Source organism: Cotesia typhae, unplaced genomic scaffold (assembly GCF_013202065.1).
Source record: "Cotesia typhae breed Kobodo isofemale line unplaced genomic scaffold, CoteBio_Ctyphae contig_28, whole genome shotgun sequence".
In the NCBI taxonomy this organism is placed as follows: domain Eukaryota; kingdom Metazoa; phylum Arthropoda; class Insecta; order Hymenoptera; family Braconidae; genus Cotesia; species Cotesia typhae.
In genome coordinates this window covers 354,326-367,357 of record NW_027423736.1, presented here as the reverse complement: position 1 = coordinate 367,357, position 13,032 = coordinate 354,326, and the positions used below count along the sequence as shown (strand labels likewise).

Here is a 13,032-nt window from a genome sequence, read left to right as displayed (position 1 = left end):
ACGTATTAAATTTTCTATTTGTTCAAATTTTATTTTAATTAATCTTACTTCGACTTATAATTTAGATATTTTAATTAAATTCGAATAATTAATTAACTAATCAAGTAGGGTGATTGGAAGACGGAACCTGGCCTGTGCCTAGAGTTTCCGGGGGCGATGCAATACTTTACCGAGGTTAAACTTTATTTTGTACCTGAGAACTTTTGAGAACTTTTAACAACTTCTTTTCTTTATTCGGGTCTCTAAGTCGTTCTCGTGGCCTTTTATTGAGACAACTTCGTCAGCCAAAATCACGGCTTCTCGGTACTCGGGTTCACTACGTCGCAGCTCGGGATTTTCAGCAATAATTTATCTGGAATTTTAGGATAGTTAGAATTTTATTATTGGATATTTAGGCTGGCTAAATGCCTAGCAATAAATATCAGATTTATATGTTAAAATAATCGCTCTGAAGGTTCCACAGGAATCTCAGAGGAATATTAATATTTACCTTGTATTCCCAAAATCTCCTGGCGGGTCGGGCTCCGGCTTCACAATAACGTTTTTCCGTACGCCAACTTCACGTGTCCCTCGTGTGGGATTATCCCCACCCGCTGAACGCTTATTTCCTAGGCCCCGGAACTTATGTAAATTTTTATTGCTATTGCGCGAGCATCCTAGACCACAGCGCCCTGTGATCCGTCGATAACTAACCGCGGCTAGGGTGAGGACCTTCAACGGGTAATGAAGGAGCCCCGTGACAACTGCTCCATCTGCGATTTTGGTACCACACAATGAACTGATCTTCATGCAAAACTTGATTAAGTATAACACTGTAGAGAGTGACGCATCAAAAGCAGCTTGTTCAAAAATGATCAATCAAAGAGCAGGAGGTTTAATTGGGCACTTCCGGCGAAAATTTGAATTTTAAGCGGAAGTGCCCTAACTAAGCTCCAGTTAAAAAATTCTATGAAAATCAAATTTATCGTCTTACCCCAAAATATCTTAGGAAAGGCCTAAACACAGCTGATTACAAAAGCGGAACTGAAAATTCCAATTTTATAAGGCCCATCAAGAAAGTTACATTTTGGCACACCCTAATATATATATTAATTACACTATTAATATACACTAATTTAGTTTGCAGTTGCTACTACACACTGATGCATGTGCGTAATCAAAAATACAAAAACAATTCAGGTCCACGACCTACAGCCATCAGTGCGCCGCATCATTGGTGGTCTCTCTTTCTACCAAAGTCCTTATTTCAGGACCGGCATCAACAGTCTCTCCAGCACAACTTTCATTGTCCGAGCAGACATCCAACTCAATAGGAATATGATTCTCAGGCATTTCTCTCAACTTATCATGACTATACTTAAAACTCCTATTATTACTCAAAGATTTTAGTTTGTATCGGTCATTATCAAGTAATTCTATTACCACAAATGGACCTCTAAATTTTCTGTCAAGTTTCGTCTGATTATGTTCTTCATTTCTAATTAAAACATGATCTCCGATTTTAAATCTATTGACTTTAGCTTTATTTTTATCGAATCTAATTTTCTCATAATTAGCATTCTCTTCTATACTATCAATCGCACGTTGTCTTACATTAGATATATCAATTTCTTTTTCGTTGTCATCAACTAACAATCCATAAGGTCTTGCTTTCTTACCGATTAACAATTCTAATGCACTAGATTTGGTAACACGATTCACGGTTGAATTTAAAGCTAACTAGACTTCACCAATGGCCTCTTGCCATGAGCGATTATTAGACTCGACAGCAGTAAACATATTTTTTTTTTTTTAGCGTACTCATCACACGCTCTACCTGACCATTTGCCCTACTAGTACCTGTAACTATTAAATGCAAAATAATTTTTAAAGATTTCCAAAGGTCTTTAAAGTCTTTTCCAATAAAACATCTACTTTGATCGGCAATCACACAAGCTGGGACTCCAAAAATAAATACTGCAACCTTTAAAGCTTTGATAACACCATGACTGTCAATTTTGCAAGTATGATGTAAATAGATATATTTGGTAAAACCATCTACAATAACAATAACATATTTTTTTAGTATTATTTTTTTTTTACCACTCAATTTACCTTTAATATCGATATGCACAGTATGCCAAGGTATACGGGTCTCGGGGATGCAATTTAGCTTGAATTTTACCTGAGTGAGTTTTAGAGAGTTTACACGTAATGCAATTGTCAACAAATTAACGTACATATTTAAACATACCCTCAAACCAGAAATATTCAAAAACCTTCTCAAGAGAAAAACCCGTAATAAAAGAACTTTCATATTCTTTTAATATTGAAATTAATTTTATTTTATTGTCTTTATCAACATCGGTATCAACGCTATCAAAATTTATGATTTTAACTCTACTACATTCATTTATAACTTTAGATTTACAGATATTAAAATTAAGTTGGGAAATATTTACTTCAAAACCCAAGCTTAAAATTTCTCGACCAATCAAAATATTCTCGTTCAAATATTCATCTGGGACAATGTAAGAACGGATCTTTAATATAAACGAATTCATAATTACATTAGATAAAATTTGCATACAACGATTTGCTACAACATTTCGATACCCTTTAAAATAACGAATTCATTAATCCTTCTTCCCGAAAACTTAAGAGCAATCGATTCATTTTTTAATCAGCATTTCGCTACTGAATCAAAACAATAATAATATGGAAACAACTCCCCAAGATGGTTCAGAATACCAGTAGGAGCTGCAACTCCTGGTGAATTTTCATCCCGATCGCTGTCGCAGTTTCTTGTCCACCAAAACGTGACACAAAAAGTTCTTTTAATTTTGGCCACTGTATACCCGGAATTGCTGATTCAGACAGCCACTGAGACGCTGAGCCTTCCAAAGCTTTACTAAGCGCAGATATCAATCCGCTTCCTTGGAGAGGGTTTTCCAACAGGCACAATTCCGTTGCTGAACACCATCCAACAGGATCCGATCCCGCACTCTCTTGATTGAACCGCGCTAAAAAAACATTGTTCTTTGTCGAAGACGGCTGCGGTAAAAAAATCTTCATAAGTTCAAGAAATGAACTCCACTGATCGGGTGCTGGACCAGATGGAAACGATCCCACTTCTGATGTCAGAGAGGCAGGAGTTATTGTTGGAGATTTAGCATCTTGTGATTTACTCATTTATATTATTACAATTAATTAATATTCACAATTACAAAAAGATCAATTATTACGAATGAGTAGATAAACTCGTACGAGGTTAAGTTAATTTAGAACGCAAACAATGTTAATAATATCTTGCGATAAACTGAGACTTAGGAAATAACGAATTCGCGATCACCAGGACGTCCGTTCGATCTCGATCTCAAAGCAAGACTGTCTTTTCAAAAACTATTCTCAAAAAGTCTGCCTGCTACACATTTCTCTTTTCCTTATTAATTTTATGATACCCCTATCGTCCGGGGATCCCGACTACGTTGACAACCATGTGCCTACCTAGGCCTAAGCCTACCGCAATAAAACATTTTAGATATATCTTATTTTACAAAATATTAAAGTAACAGTACATTTCTTAAATAACTAAAAAAATAGAAATACCCTCAAGAATAATCTCATCGCTTCATCAGAAAATACTCTGAAAATTGAAAAATCGGGATAATAAATTTGTGACCACAGATTATTGTTTATTGATCTATCCTGCAGGCGCCTGAATTTTTATAATTTTTTATTTTCATATTTACTGAGTTTAAATGATATTTATTCATTAAAAGTCCGAAAGGGGCGTGGCTTGCGCAAGCCAGTATACTCGTTTTCGAGCGTATTTTTAACCCTCTAGGAAAATTATAAATATTGGTCCTACAGTTCTGGAAGGCAAGATTTTTAAAAGGAAATATCCTCTTCTTTTTAAATATCTTTTTAAATTTAGATTGTCTCGAATAGTTTTAGAGATATTGATGAAAATTCAAACTCCCTGTTTTCACTTAATTATTCATAACGATTGAAATTTTTCCGAGTTGTCTGAGCATTTCCTTAAAAACTATCTACATGTCATTCAAAATCAAATGACACCTCAATCATAATTTTTAGAAAAGGCGAAAAAATTTTGACCTAAAAAGCACTTGTTGACTAGTCTATTACTGAGAGATTATTTACTCTCCATAAAACCTATTTATTGATCAAAAATTTGAATGCAAATTTCTGTATTTCTGTGGATGAATAAAACTGAATTGGAAGTCTTACCAACGTCATCCGCACGAAATTCTTCCTGCAGCTGTTCTTGTGTTGGTTCACTCTCCTCATTGGTTTGCTTTTGCTGCGATGTAGTTTCTGTTCCTTTCATACTCTTTCTGGTATGGTGTCCTCGAAAAACAGCTTGTATCTTTACAACTGCTTCTTCTAGATCCTTTTCCGTTGAGTCAACTATGTTGTTTTTATCCAAATGATATTCAGGTGATTTTTCTTCGTTTGAGTCACCAGTATTTGTAAACTTTGGAATTTCTGTTGATAAAAAGTGACAATTGAACTTCTATTTTACAAAATAAGAAAAACGGTTGACCCTAAAGATCATTCTTGAAACTTTAAACTGATTCCATACTTGAGCGTTTAAAATTGCACTGATAACGTTTTTGGGTTCTTCGAGCTCAAATATGTCGATTAAGTGTCATTTTGGGCTCTCCGAGCTCAAAAAGAAGATGTTCTATGATTTTGAGCTCTTCGAGCATAATAGTCTGACAGAAGTTTAATAAAACACGATTCTTATAATTTTCAAACGACAATTACTTTAGACTAAATTGAACGATTGTCGAATTCTGTGATTTACTTTTAAATACGAATTTCCGGGGCCAGTAAATTAAAACACTTTTTGGGCTGCAACAATAATTTTATTTGATTAAAAACGTGCCGAAAAGAAATGTCTAAGTTATGTAGAGAATAATTTTTTTTACTTTCGGCTAAAAAAATTGAAAATTTTAAAAAATCGGAAAGTCGTTGGTTTCACCCCTTTTTGCCAAAATCGAGTTTTCATCAGATCTCGACGTTTTAAGGTCTCAGGAAGCTTCACTGACTACTCCCGCGATGCTGTCTGTCTGCCTGTGTGTGTGTGTGTGTGTGTGTGTGTGTGTGTGTGTGTGTGTGTGTGTGTGTGTGTGTGTGTGTGTGTGTGTGGCCGTATGTAAACCTTCTATAACTTTTGAACGGTTTGCCTTGTGAATTATCCCATCTACATTTTTCTATATCATTATGATGTATTTTATTTGTCTACATTTTTTTGCATGGATTTTCAGATCCAATGGATTTCCTCATCTATATTTTCGATAAATATCATACAATAGTCACAAAAATTAAGGGATATAAGAAAATTCAAAATTTGTGGGTTATTTTCACCAAGCTGCAACTCTAAAGAAAATGATCGTATAGCAAAAAAAACTAGCGAATTGTAGCTCCAAGAGTCTAGTTTTTAGATATAATAACCAACATTTTTAATCATGTTTGGGTCTGGAGAAATTTTAAGAGAACTTAAAAAAAATTTTTTTTCAAATTTTTTCTCGTCTTAAAAAAGATTGACGGGCTTGAAAAATACTTCTTTTATAGTTTCGCTCAAAAGCTTTTTTAGAAAATTTCATGCTCTTGAATATATGGATATACATATATATATATATATATATATATATATATATATATATATATATATATATATATATATATATATATATATATATATATATATATATATATATTATAATCAAGTTGTTCAAAGTCGATACAGATGTTCGATCGTATTAGTTTTCCGCGCTTTCAGACCTTGGCGTTGAACGCCAATTTATAATCAAAAATTTCAATTTATAACCGAAATTTGCACGGGGAGTGTACGGAAACTTAATTCTAATTAAAAATCCGAGTTATACATCGCGCAACTCGGTCGATATTGCAGGATGTGAAATTTTTGAGCGTCATGTCCCCCTAGATTATCTACTGACATCATCTATCAATTTTGAAACTAAACAATCAAGATTGAAAAATTTACATAAATTTTTCAAACATTAAAAAGGTAGTGTAAACATGAACAAATGACTATAGTTGTTTCTAAAATAGAGGTTATGTTAAATCATGTTCCTCTTTTATGAGCTAGAAAACAAATGAACCAAGTAAATGCCTGTTTTTTGTTTTATGGGAGCAAATAAATTCATAAACAAACAAATTGTGAAATCGTGGCAAAGGGCTCATCGAATTTGAAAAATATTTAGCTTATAACCATCTACGATTAATTCCACATCGAATGGTTGTGATTTCATGCTGATCAGTCCAGTAGTTTTCGAGTTTACCTCGGACAAAGAAAACAAACTTTGCTTATATATATATATATATATATATATATATATATATATATATATATATATATATATATATATATATATATAAATGCAATTTTAAGCACCTAGGCATGGAATTAGGGGGAAGTTGCAGGAATGGCCTTCAAGGTCAACCGTTTTCCTAGTTCTTTATTTTTAATGAACCAAGTTCGAACCGTTTGACTCTTAATTTAGACCTTACTTTCGCTAATTTTAGAAATGAAGTGATAATCGCATTCCATTCTCACCGAGACTCAAACCCGAGCCGCATGCTTACCAGACCAATAACTGACCCCTACACCGTACAACCGATGAGTTGACAAACATCTTATCAGTCTTATAAGCTGAATATATCAGGTGACGAAGTGTAAGGGTTTATTATTTATGTTATTTAAAGTTGTGTTTTAATGAAAAATTAACTATTTTTTACAAATGTTTATTAGTTAAAAAAATGCAAGAGTCACGTTACTATATTACTTTAGATTTGGTACATCATTTTATATATTTTTTGTATCTTATGATAAATTTTAATCTTTAAAATTATCAAAATTCGAAATTTACCTTTCAATGATTACATTTTTAATTTTCAAAACCATATCAATTTTGATGATATGCAATTATTTTGATTAGACGATATATTTTTAATTTTAGTATTTGCTTAAAAATATTTGTTAAATAATGAATATTCACTGTTTAAAATTCTATTACTTACTGATCAATTAAGTTTGAATTTCCCATTAAATAGCCAAGGCTAGGTTACCTAATCTTGGTTCAAGTATAAGTTGCCATACAACCGTCATGGTTAGGCTTTCCAGCCTTGGCCCAGACTCGGGTAATCATTAGGCCGGCCAAGGCTTGGCTGCCTAGTCTTGGCCCAGTTTCGGGTAATTATTGGGTCGGCCAAGGCTGATTACCCTGATAACCCAGTCTTGGCCCAAGCATAAGCCAATATCGGTGTGCCAACCTTGGTTGTCCAGTACTGGGCTAAGCAAGGCTCTGTCATTCAACTCCGGCAGTTCCTACATAAGTTTCTGATATTTGAAAATCTTCGATTTTTGTTTCAGGCCATCCATGGAACGTACCACTATTTTGGAGCTCAAGATATTTAAAAACTTGGAGCTCAAAAATCTAGTAGTTGTAATAGTTTTTCGAAAAGTTTGTACCGCAATATCTCTTCAACAATTTAACAATTGTTGATGCAGTCAGCGGCATCACATTGTTTTTTAGAAAAAAAAAAAAGACTTTCTCTTACTTCCCAAATTTTACCAGCTTTCAACTTTCAAAAAAAAATTTCGATCGACGAAAACGACATCAAAATTGGATAATTGGTTTTTACCCCGCACGGAAAAAAAGACTCTGTTAAAATCTCAGAAAAAACTGTCAAATTTACAGATTTACCGCTGTCAACCTAAATATGTCAATCTTACAAAGTTAAAAATGTTATTTTCACATTGTTGAAACTGTCAATCTAAAATGTTAGTCTTACAATTTTTCAATATAACAATGGCATTGAAAAAATGTAAAATTCACTTATTAAAAAAAATACAATGTATGTTAAAACAATAATTGAAATTGTTATTTATGAGTAAGAATTTTACATTTAAGATACATATACCTATAATAATGAATAATAAATTTATCTATATTATTAAGAAAATAAGCAAAATTCTGTGATTAGTGTATTTGTATGATAGAATATGTTTTTATGATTAAATTTAGTATCGTTCGAAAAGTCGTGACTTGGGAGTTGGGCCTTTTCATGGTTTCATTTTATTTTTACCAATAGTCAATTTATGATGATAAGTACTTAGGCTGCATTCGAAAATGCTCTATCTCTAGATACATAATTGAGAAATGACCTTGCATCTTGTGAACTATTGACAGTTTTAAAGATATAAACTCATTCCGATGTTACACTCATCGAGACCTTTCATTTGAGTACCCACATCCTTTTTTCATATATATATATATATATATATATATATATATATATATATATATATATATATATATATATATATATATATATATATATATATATATATAGGGTGGTCCTTACGTTGTGTTTTTTGAAATTTTTTTCACGATAGTTCAAAATCGGTTCAAAATCTATAAAAAAAAATCATGCCAAGTTATAGCTCTTAATTTTAATATTAACCCGCGCCCCCCGACGGTCAAAGTTTTAAATGAAAATAACATGGGAAAAGTTATATTTTTACTTTGGAATTTTTTACGTCATAAACTAACCAACAAATCACATCAAAAATATTTTTTCTAATGCAAAATTTAACGGTCTACAAAAAAGGTCTCTTATCATTTTTTGATAATTCTAACGGTTTTGAAGTTATTCGAGGTCTAAATTGAAACTATAATCTTTTTCATAGTTTTTTCTGTTTTTTTGGTCATTTAATAGTTCATAAATCATGAACCGGTTATTCTTTATAATCTCATTCGATTTTTTTGTTTAGAAAATTTTCAAAGTAACTGTAACTTTGGAATAATAGTAACACCAATTCATTTTTTTAGCCTGAACTGTCGAACATTTTAAAGATTTTTAACTTTTTTTGGATACAAAAGAAATTCGGGACCTATTGTCTCGATTTTTATTGTTATTGGTACAAATATCAACAAACTCCAATTTCAAATTTTGATTTCTGGTTAAAAACATTTTAGAAACCGATCATGCCGCCATCTATTAGATTTTACTTCAATCTCTAACACTAAAATTAATTCTCAGATTACTCATAACCTACATTTATTTCTCAGCTTGATCAAAATCGTTCAATTACTAGTACTGATGCCTTTTTGATATATAAATAAATTTTTTGAGTTCATTTATCCGATATTTAAGTAATCAGTTAAATATGGAGTTATCACGTTTACGTCAAAACATTTTTTTGATTGGTGATGTTGACGTTCAAATCGTAGGTAACAAATTACCATCGAAATTGCAAGCTTTGAAAGTGTTATTTTTTTATACACGTATTTTAAATAATACTATCACAGATAGTGTTGCTGCAGTGATTGATGAAATTATTGTGTTTTGGAAGAAAGCTCGAATTCCCGTTCAAGATGTGCAAAGATGTCGAGATAAGTTGAAAAAACTGTATGATGAGTGGCGCATACTTCTTAAACATAGAAATCGGAGTGAAGTTGCTGTGAAAAAACAAAATGAATTTTCCTGTTCATTAAAAAATTATTTGACATCGCACCGTCAAATGTATTTGAAATGGTTGATGAAAATTCCAAAGAATTCTTGAATAATCAGAGATCAGATGAACGAATTGGTTTTATTGCAAATATTAAGACGAAATGCGATGACGATGAAATTGGTGTTAAAAAATTAGAGAAACAATTGGATTTCGAAAAACCTAAATTGGAAAGTGAAAAAGAAAAATCATTATTTGGTAAATTATAATAATCAACTTACTCATTGATATTTTATTATTTTATAGTGAAGATATTTTTTGTCTTATCATTATCCTTTTTTGTAGACAAAAACGTTGAACTCTTATCAAGCCAAGGAAGTGCTCAATCAGTCTCTAGTGGAGAAGTATACATTCCAACTACTGCCGGCCAATTTAAATCAAGAAATATAAGAGGAACTCACAATATTCTCAACGAAAGAGTTGTAGCTACTTTTGACCGTTGTAAAGTAAGCGACAGAGATGCTGTGTTTATAACTACAGCTATTTGTCAGTCGCTTATCGATTTAAAATTATTAGAAGTGGATATTAATTCCATTATTGTCAATCGATCATCTATTCGCCGATGTCGGCTTACTATGCGAGAGTCAAAATCAATAGAAATAAAAAAACATTTCCAAGACTTAAAGTTATCATCTATTGTTGTACATTGGGACGGAAAATTATTACCTAATTTGTTAAATACAGAAACTGTTCATCGATTGCCTGTAATAATTACTTCAGAAAGTAAAGAAATTATGTTAGGTGTACCAACGAGTGAAGATGGAACTGGAATGGCACAAGCTTCTGTAGTTCATAAGACATTATGTGACTGGGGATTCGACATATCTGTAAAAGCAATATGCTGTGACACTACTCCTTCAAATTTAGGCCTTCGTAATGGTGCTGCTGCATTACTGGAAAAATTGTTAGAAAGAGATTTGTTGTATCTTCCATGTAGGCATCATATATTTGAAATAGTCCTAAGATATGTCTTCGAAGCTGTTTTTCCAAATACTGTTGGTCCTAATGTTCCACTTTTTATCCGATTCCAAAAGCAATGGGGAGATTTAAATAAACTCAGTTACAAAACAGGTTTAGATGATCCGAAAAATGATAATATCTTGACAAATGAAAAAATTGAATCTATTAGAACTTTTGCGACTGAAACTCTTGCATCACAACTGCCTCGTGATGATTACAAAGAGTTATTAGAGCTTACTTTAGTTTTTATCGGTGTCATCCCCGAAAAATTTAGTTTTCGTAAGCCAGGAGCTTGTCACCATGCACGATGGATGGCAAAAGCTATTTATATATTGAAAATGTACATGCTTCGGGAGCAATTGTCATTGAAAAAAGGTGAAGATTTTAAACTACGGCAAATATGTGTTTTTGTGACAATGGTTTATGTTAAAGCTTGGTTTTCGTCGTCAAATAGTGTCAACGCTCCGTACCATGATCTACAGTTTATAAAAGAACTCAACAACTTTAAGACAATCAACAGTAATCTTGCTACTGTGGCAATTAGTAGATTTATGAATCACTTGTGGTATTTATCACCAGAATTAGCAATCATGGCTATTTTTGATGAGGAAGTTTCACAAGAAACAAAATTAAAAATTGTCGCTAAGCTGCGTAAAGAAGAAGAAACAATTGTGATTGATGATATTCCGGAAGAAGACTTGGATTATACTAGTGAAAAATGTAGTGTTAAACGCTTTCAAACTAAGAGCATAACTGAATTATTATATAATGATATTGACTTTTTCGTAACTGCAGAATCGATCAATTTTTTCAATAGATTCGAGTTACAAACAGAATTTTTAAAGATTCATCCTTCTGAATGGGCTCATAATGAACACTATAAAACTGCATTATGATTCGCTAAAACTATCGGTTGTGAATGACTGTGCTGAAAGAGGAGTTAAACTAGTGCAAGATTTTTGTAATCGTTATACTAAGGATGAAAAACAAATGCAATACGTGTTACAATTGGTTAAAGATCATCGTCAAATGTTTCCTGACGCACTTAAAAAACTAATGTAAAAACTTCATGAAAGTATCTGTAATTAAAAATAAAAATGGTAATGTTTGTACATTTTCGATTCATTAAAATATTAATAATACACTTCTTTAATTGATTAATACTTGTCACGTAAATTATAGTTCAAAATTATATGCATAAGTAAAAAAGTAATCTAATATGAATAATAACCCATCTATGATTGTTGAATTATTAAATGACCAGAAAAAACTATGAAAAAGATTATAGTTTCAATTTAGACCTCGAATAACTTCAAAACCGTTAGAATTATCAAAAAATGATAAGAGACCTTTTTGTAGACCGTTAAATTTTGCATTAGAAAAAATATTTTTGATGTGATTTGTTGGTTAGTTTATGACGTAAAAATTTCCAAAGTAAAAATATAACTTTTCCCATGTTATTTTCCTTTAAAACTTTGACCGTCGGGGGCGGGGGTTAATATTAAAATTAAGAGATATAACTTGGCATGATTTTTTTTTTATAGATTTTGAACCGATTTTGAACTATCGTGAAAAAAATTTCAAAAAACCCAACATAAGGACCACCTAATATATATATATATATATATATATATATATATATATATATATATATATATATATATATATATATATGTATGAAAAATATATCAAAAATGCATGTCCCATTTTCCGTTCATTGGCCAAGGCACGGCTACAAATGCTCGGCCATGTATCGGCGTTTTACATCGGCCTAGCCTCGGTAAACCATCGGCTCTTAATATTCGGCCAAGCATTGGCATTTTGTACTGGCCCAGTCTAGGTAAGTCTTCGGCTACCGCGGGATACTTATTATAGTATAATGGTATGTGATTTGATTATCAGCCATTGCTTGGACAATGCTCAGGTTAATTCTTTAATACATTAGAAAACAATAATACGTATTAGTCATTAATATGTTGTATCATTGATTTTAATTTTTCTTAATTTAAAGTTTGACCAAATTATCAACTAATATGTACTAAAAATTAGTAAATCAATTTTTAAAAGAAAACTTAAGAGATTTTTTTAGAAGAAAATAACAATTTAAATAATCAACATATTTTTTTTTTTAAGTATTATATTGATCATTTTGTAATTTCAATAAATATTATTATTATTCAACAAGCTTTATAAAGATTAAATCAACATTTGTTTTCACTAGAATGGATTTAATCAGTTAATACAAATTTTTTTAGCGGACTTCTTCGATAAATTTTACATTATTCAATCAGTTAAGCCTATTTCTTTTAGTCATTCGTATAAAAAAAGAAAAAATATTTTAGCAAGAAACCAATGATTTTTAATGAATGATTTATCTACTAACGAATGGATTTATGGGTATAAATAAAAATATCTATATTTATTTACTAATGGATCCGTTATTTTTTCACTTCTTGCTTAAAAAATGAAAAGTTTTAAAAAAGTGGGCAGTTATTTTTGATTTATAAAATTCAGAAATTTTTCAA

The 13,032-nt window shown here is 31.5% G+C and overlaps 3 protein-coding genes across 6 annotated transcripts in view; 2 read left to right on the top strand and 1 right to left on the bottom strand.

Annotated features, from left to right (window-relative positions):
• Positions 1-7,862, top strand: part of LOC141525895 (uncharacterized) — a 37,993-nt gene extending 30,131 nt beyond the window's left edge. For both annotated transcript variants that reach the window (XR_012478918.1, XM_074240590.1), the window contains one exon: positions 7,403-7,862. Coding sequence is in view for 1 of the 2 variants with exons in the window: in XM_074240590.1 (XP_074096691.1) it covers positions 7,403-7,447 (45 nt within the window). In the remaining variant the exon portion in view is untranslated. The remainder of the gene's footprint in view (positions 1-7,402) is intronic.
• Positions 1-13,032, bottom strand: part of Igl (IQ calmodulin-binding domain containing protein igloo) — a 73,285-nt gene that overhangs the window by 31,920 nt on the left and 28,333 nt on the right. For all 3 annotated transcript variants that reach the window (XR_012478917.1, XM_074240586.1, XM_074240587.1), the window contains one exon: positions 4,231-4,488. Coding sequence is in view for 2 of the 3 variants with exons in the window: in XM_074240586.1 (XP_074096687.1) it covers positions 4,231-4,488 (258 nt within the window). In the remaining variant the exon portion in view is untranslated. The remainder of the gene's footprint in view (positions 1-4,230; positions 4,489-13,032) is intronic.
• On the top strand, positions 8,624-11,405 carry LOC141525892 (uncharacterized). The gene is made up of 2 exons (XM_074240582.1): positions 8,624-9,745; positions 9,833-11,405. The coding sequence occupies exons 1-2, from the start codon at positions 9,568-9,570 to the stop codon at positions 11,401-11,403; spliced, it is 1,749 nt and encodes a 582-aa protein (XP_074096683.1). The 5' UTR covers positions 8,624-9,567; the 3' UTR covers positions 11,404-11,405.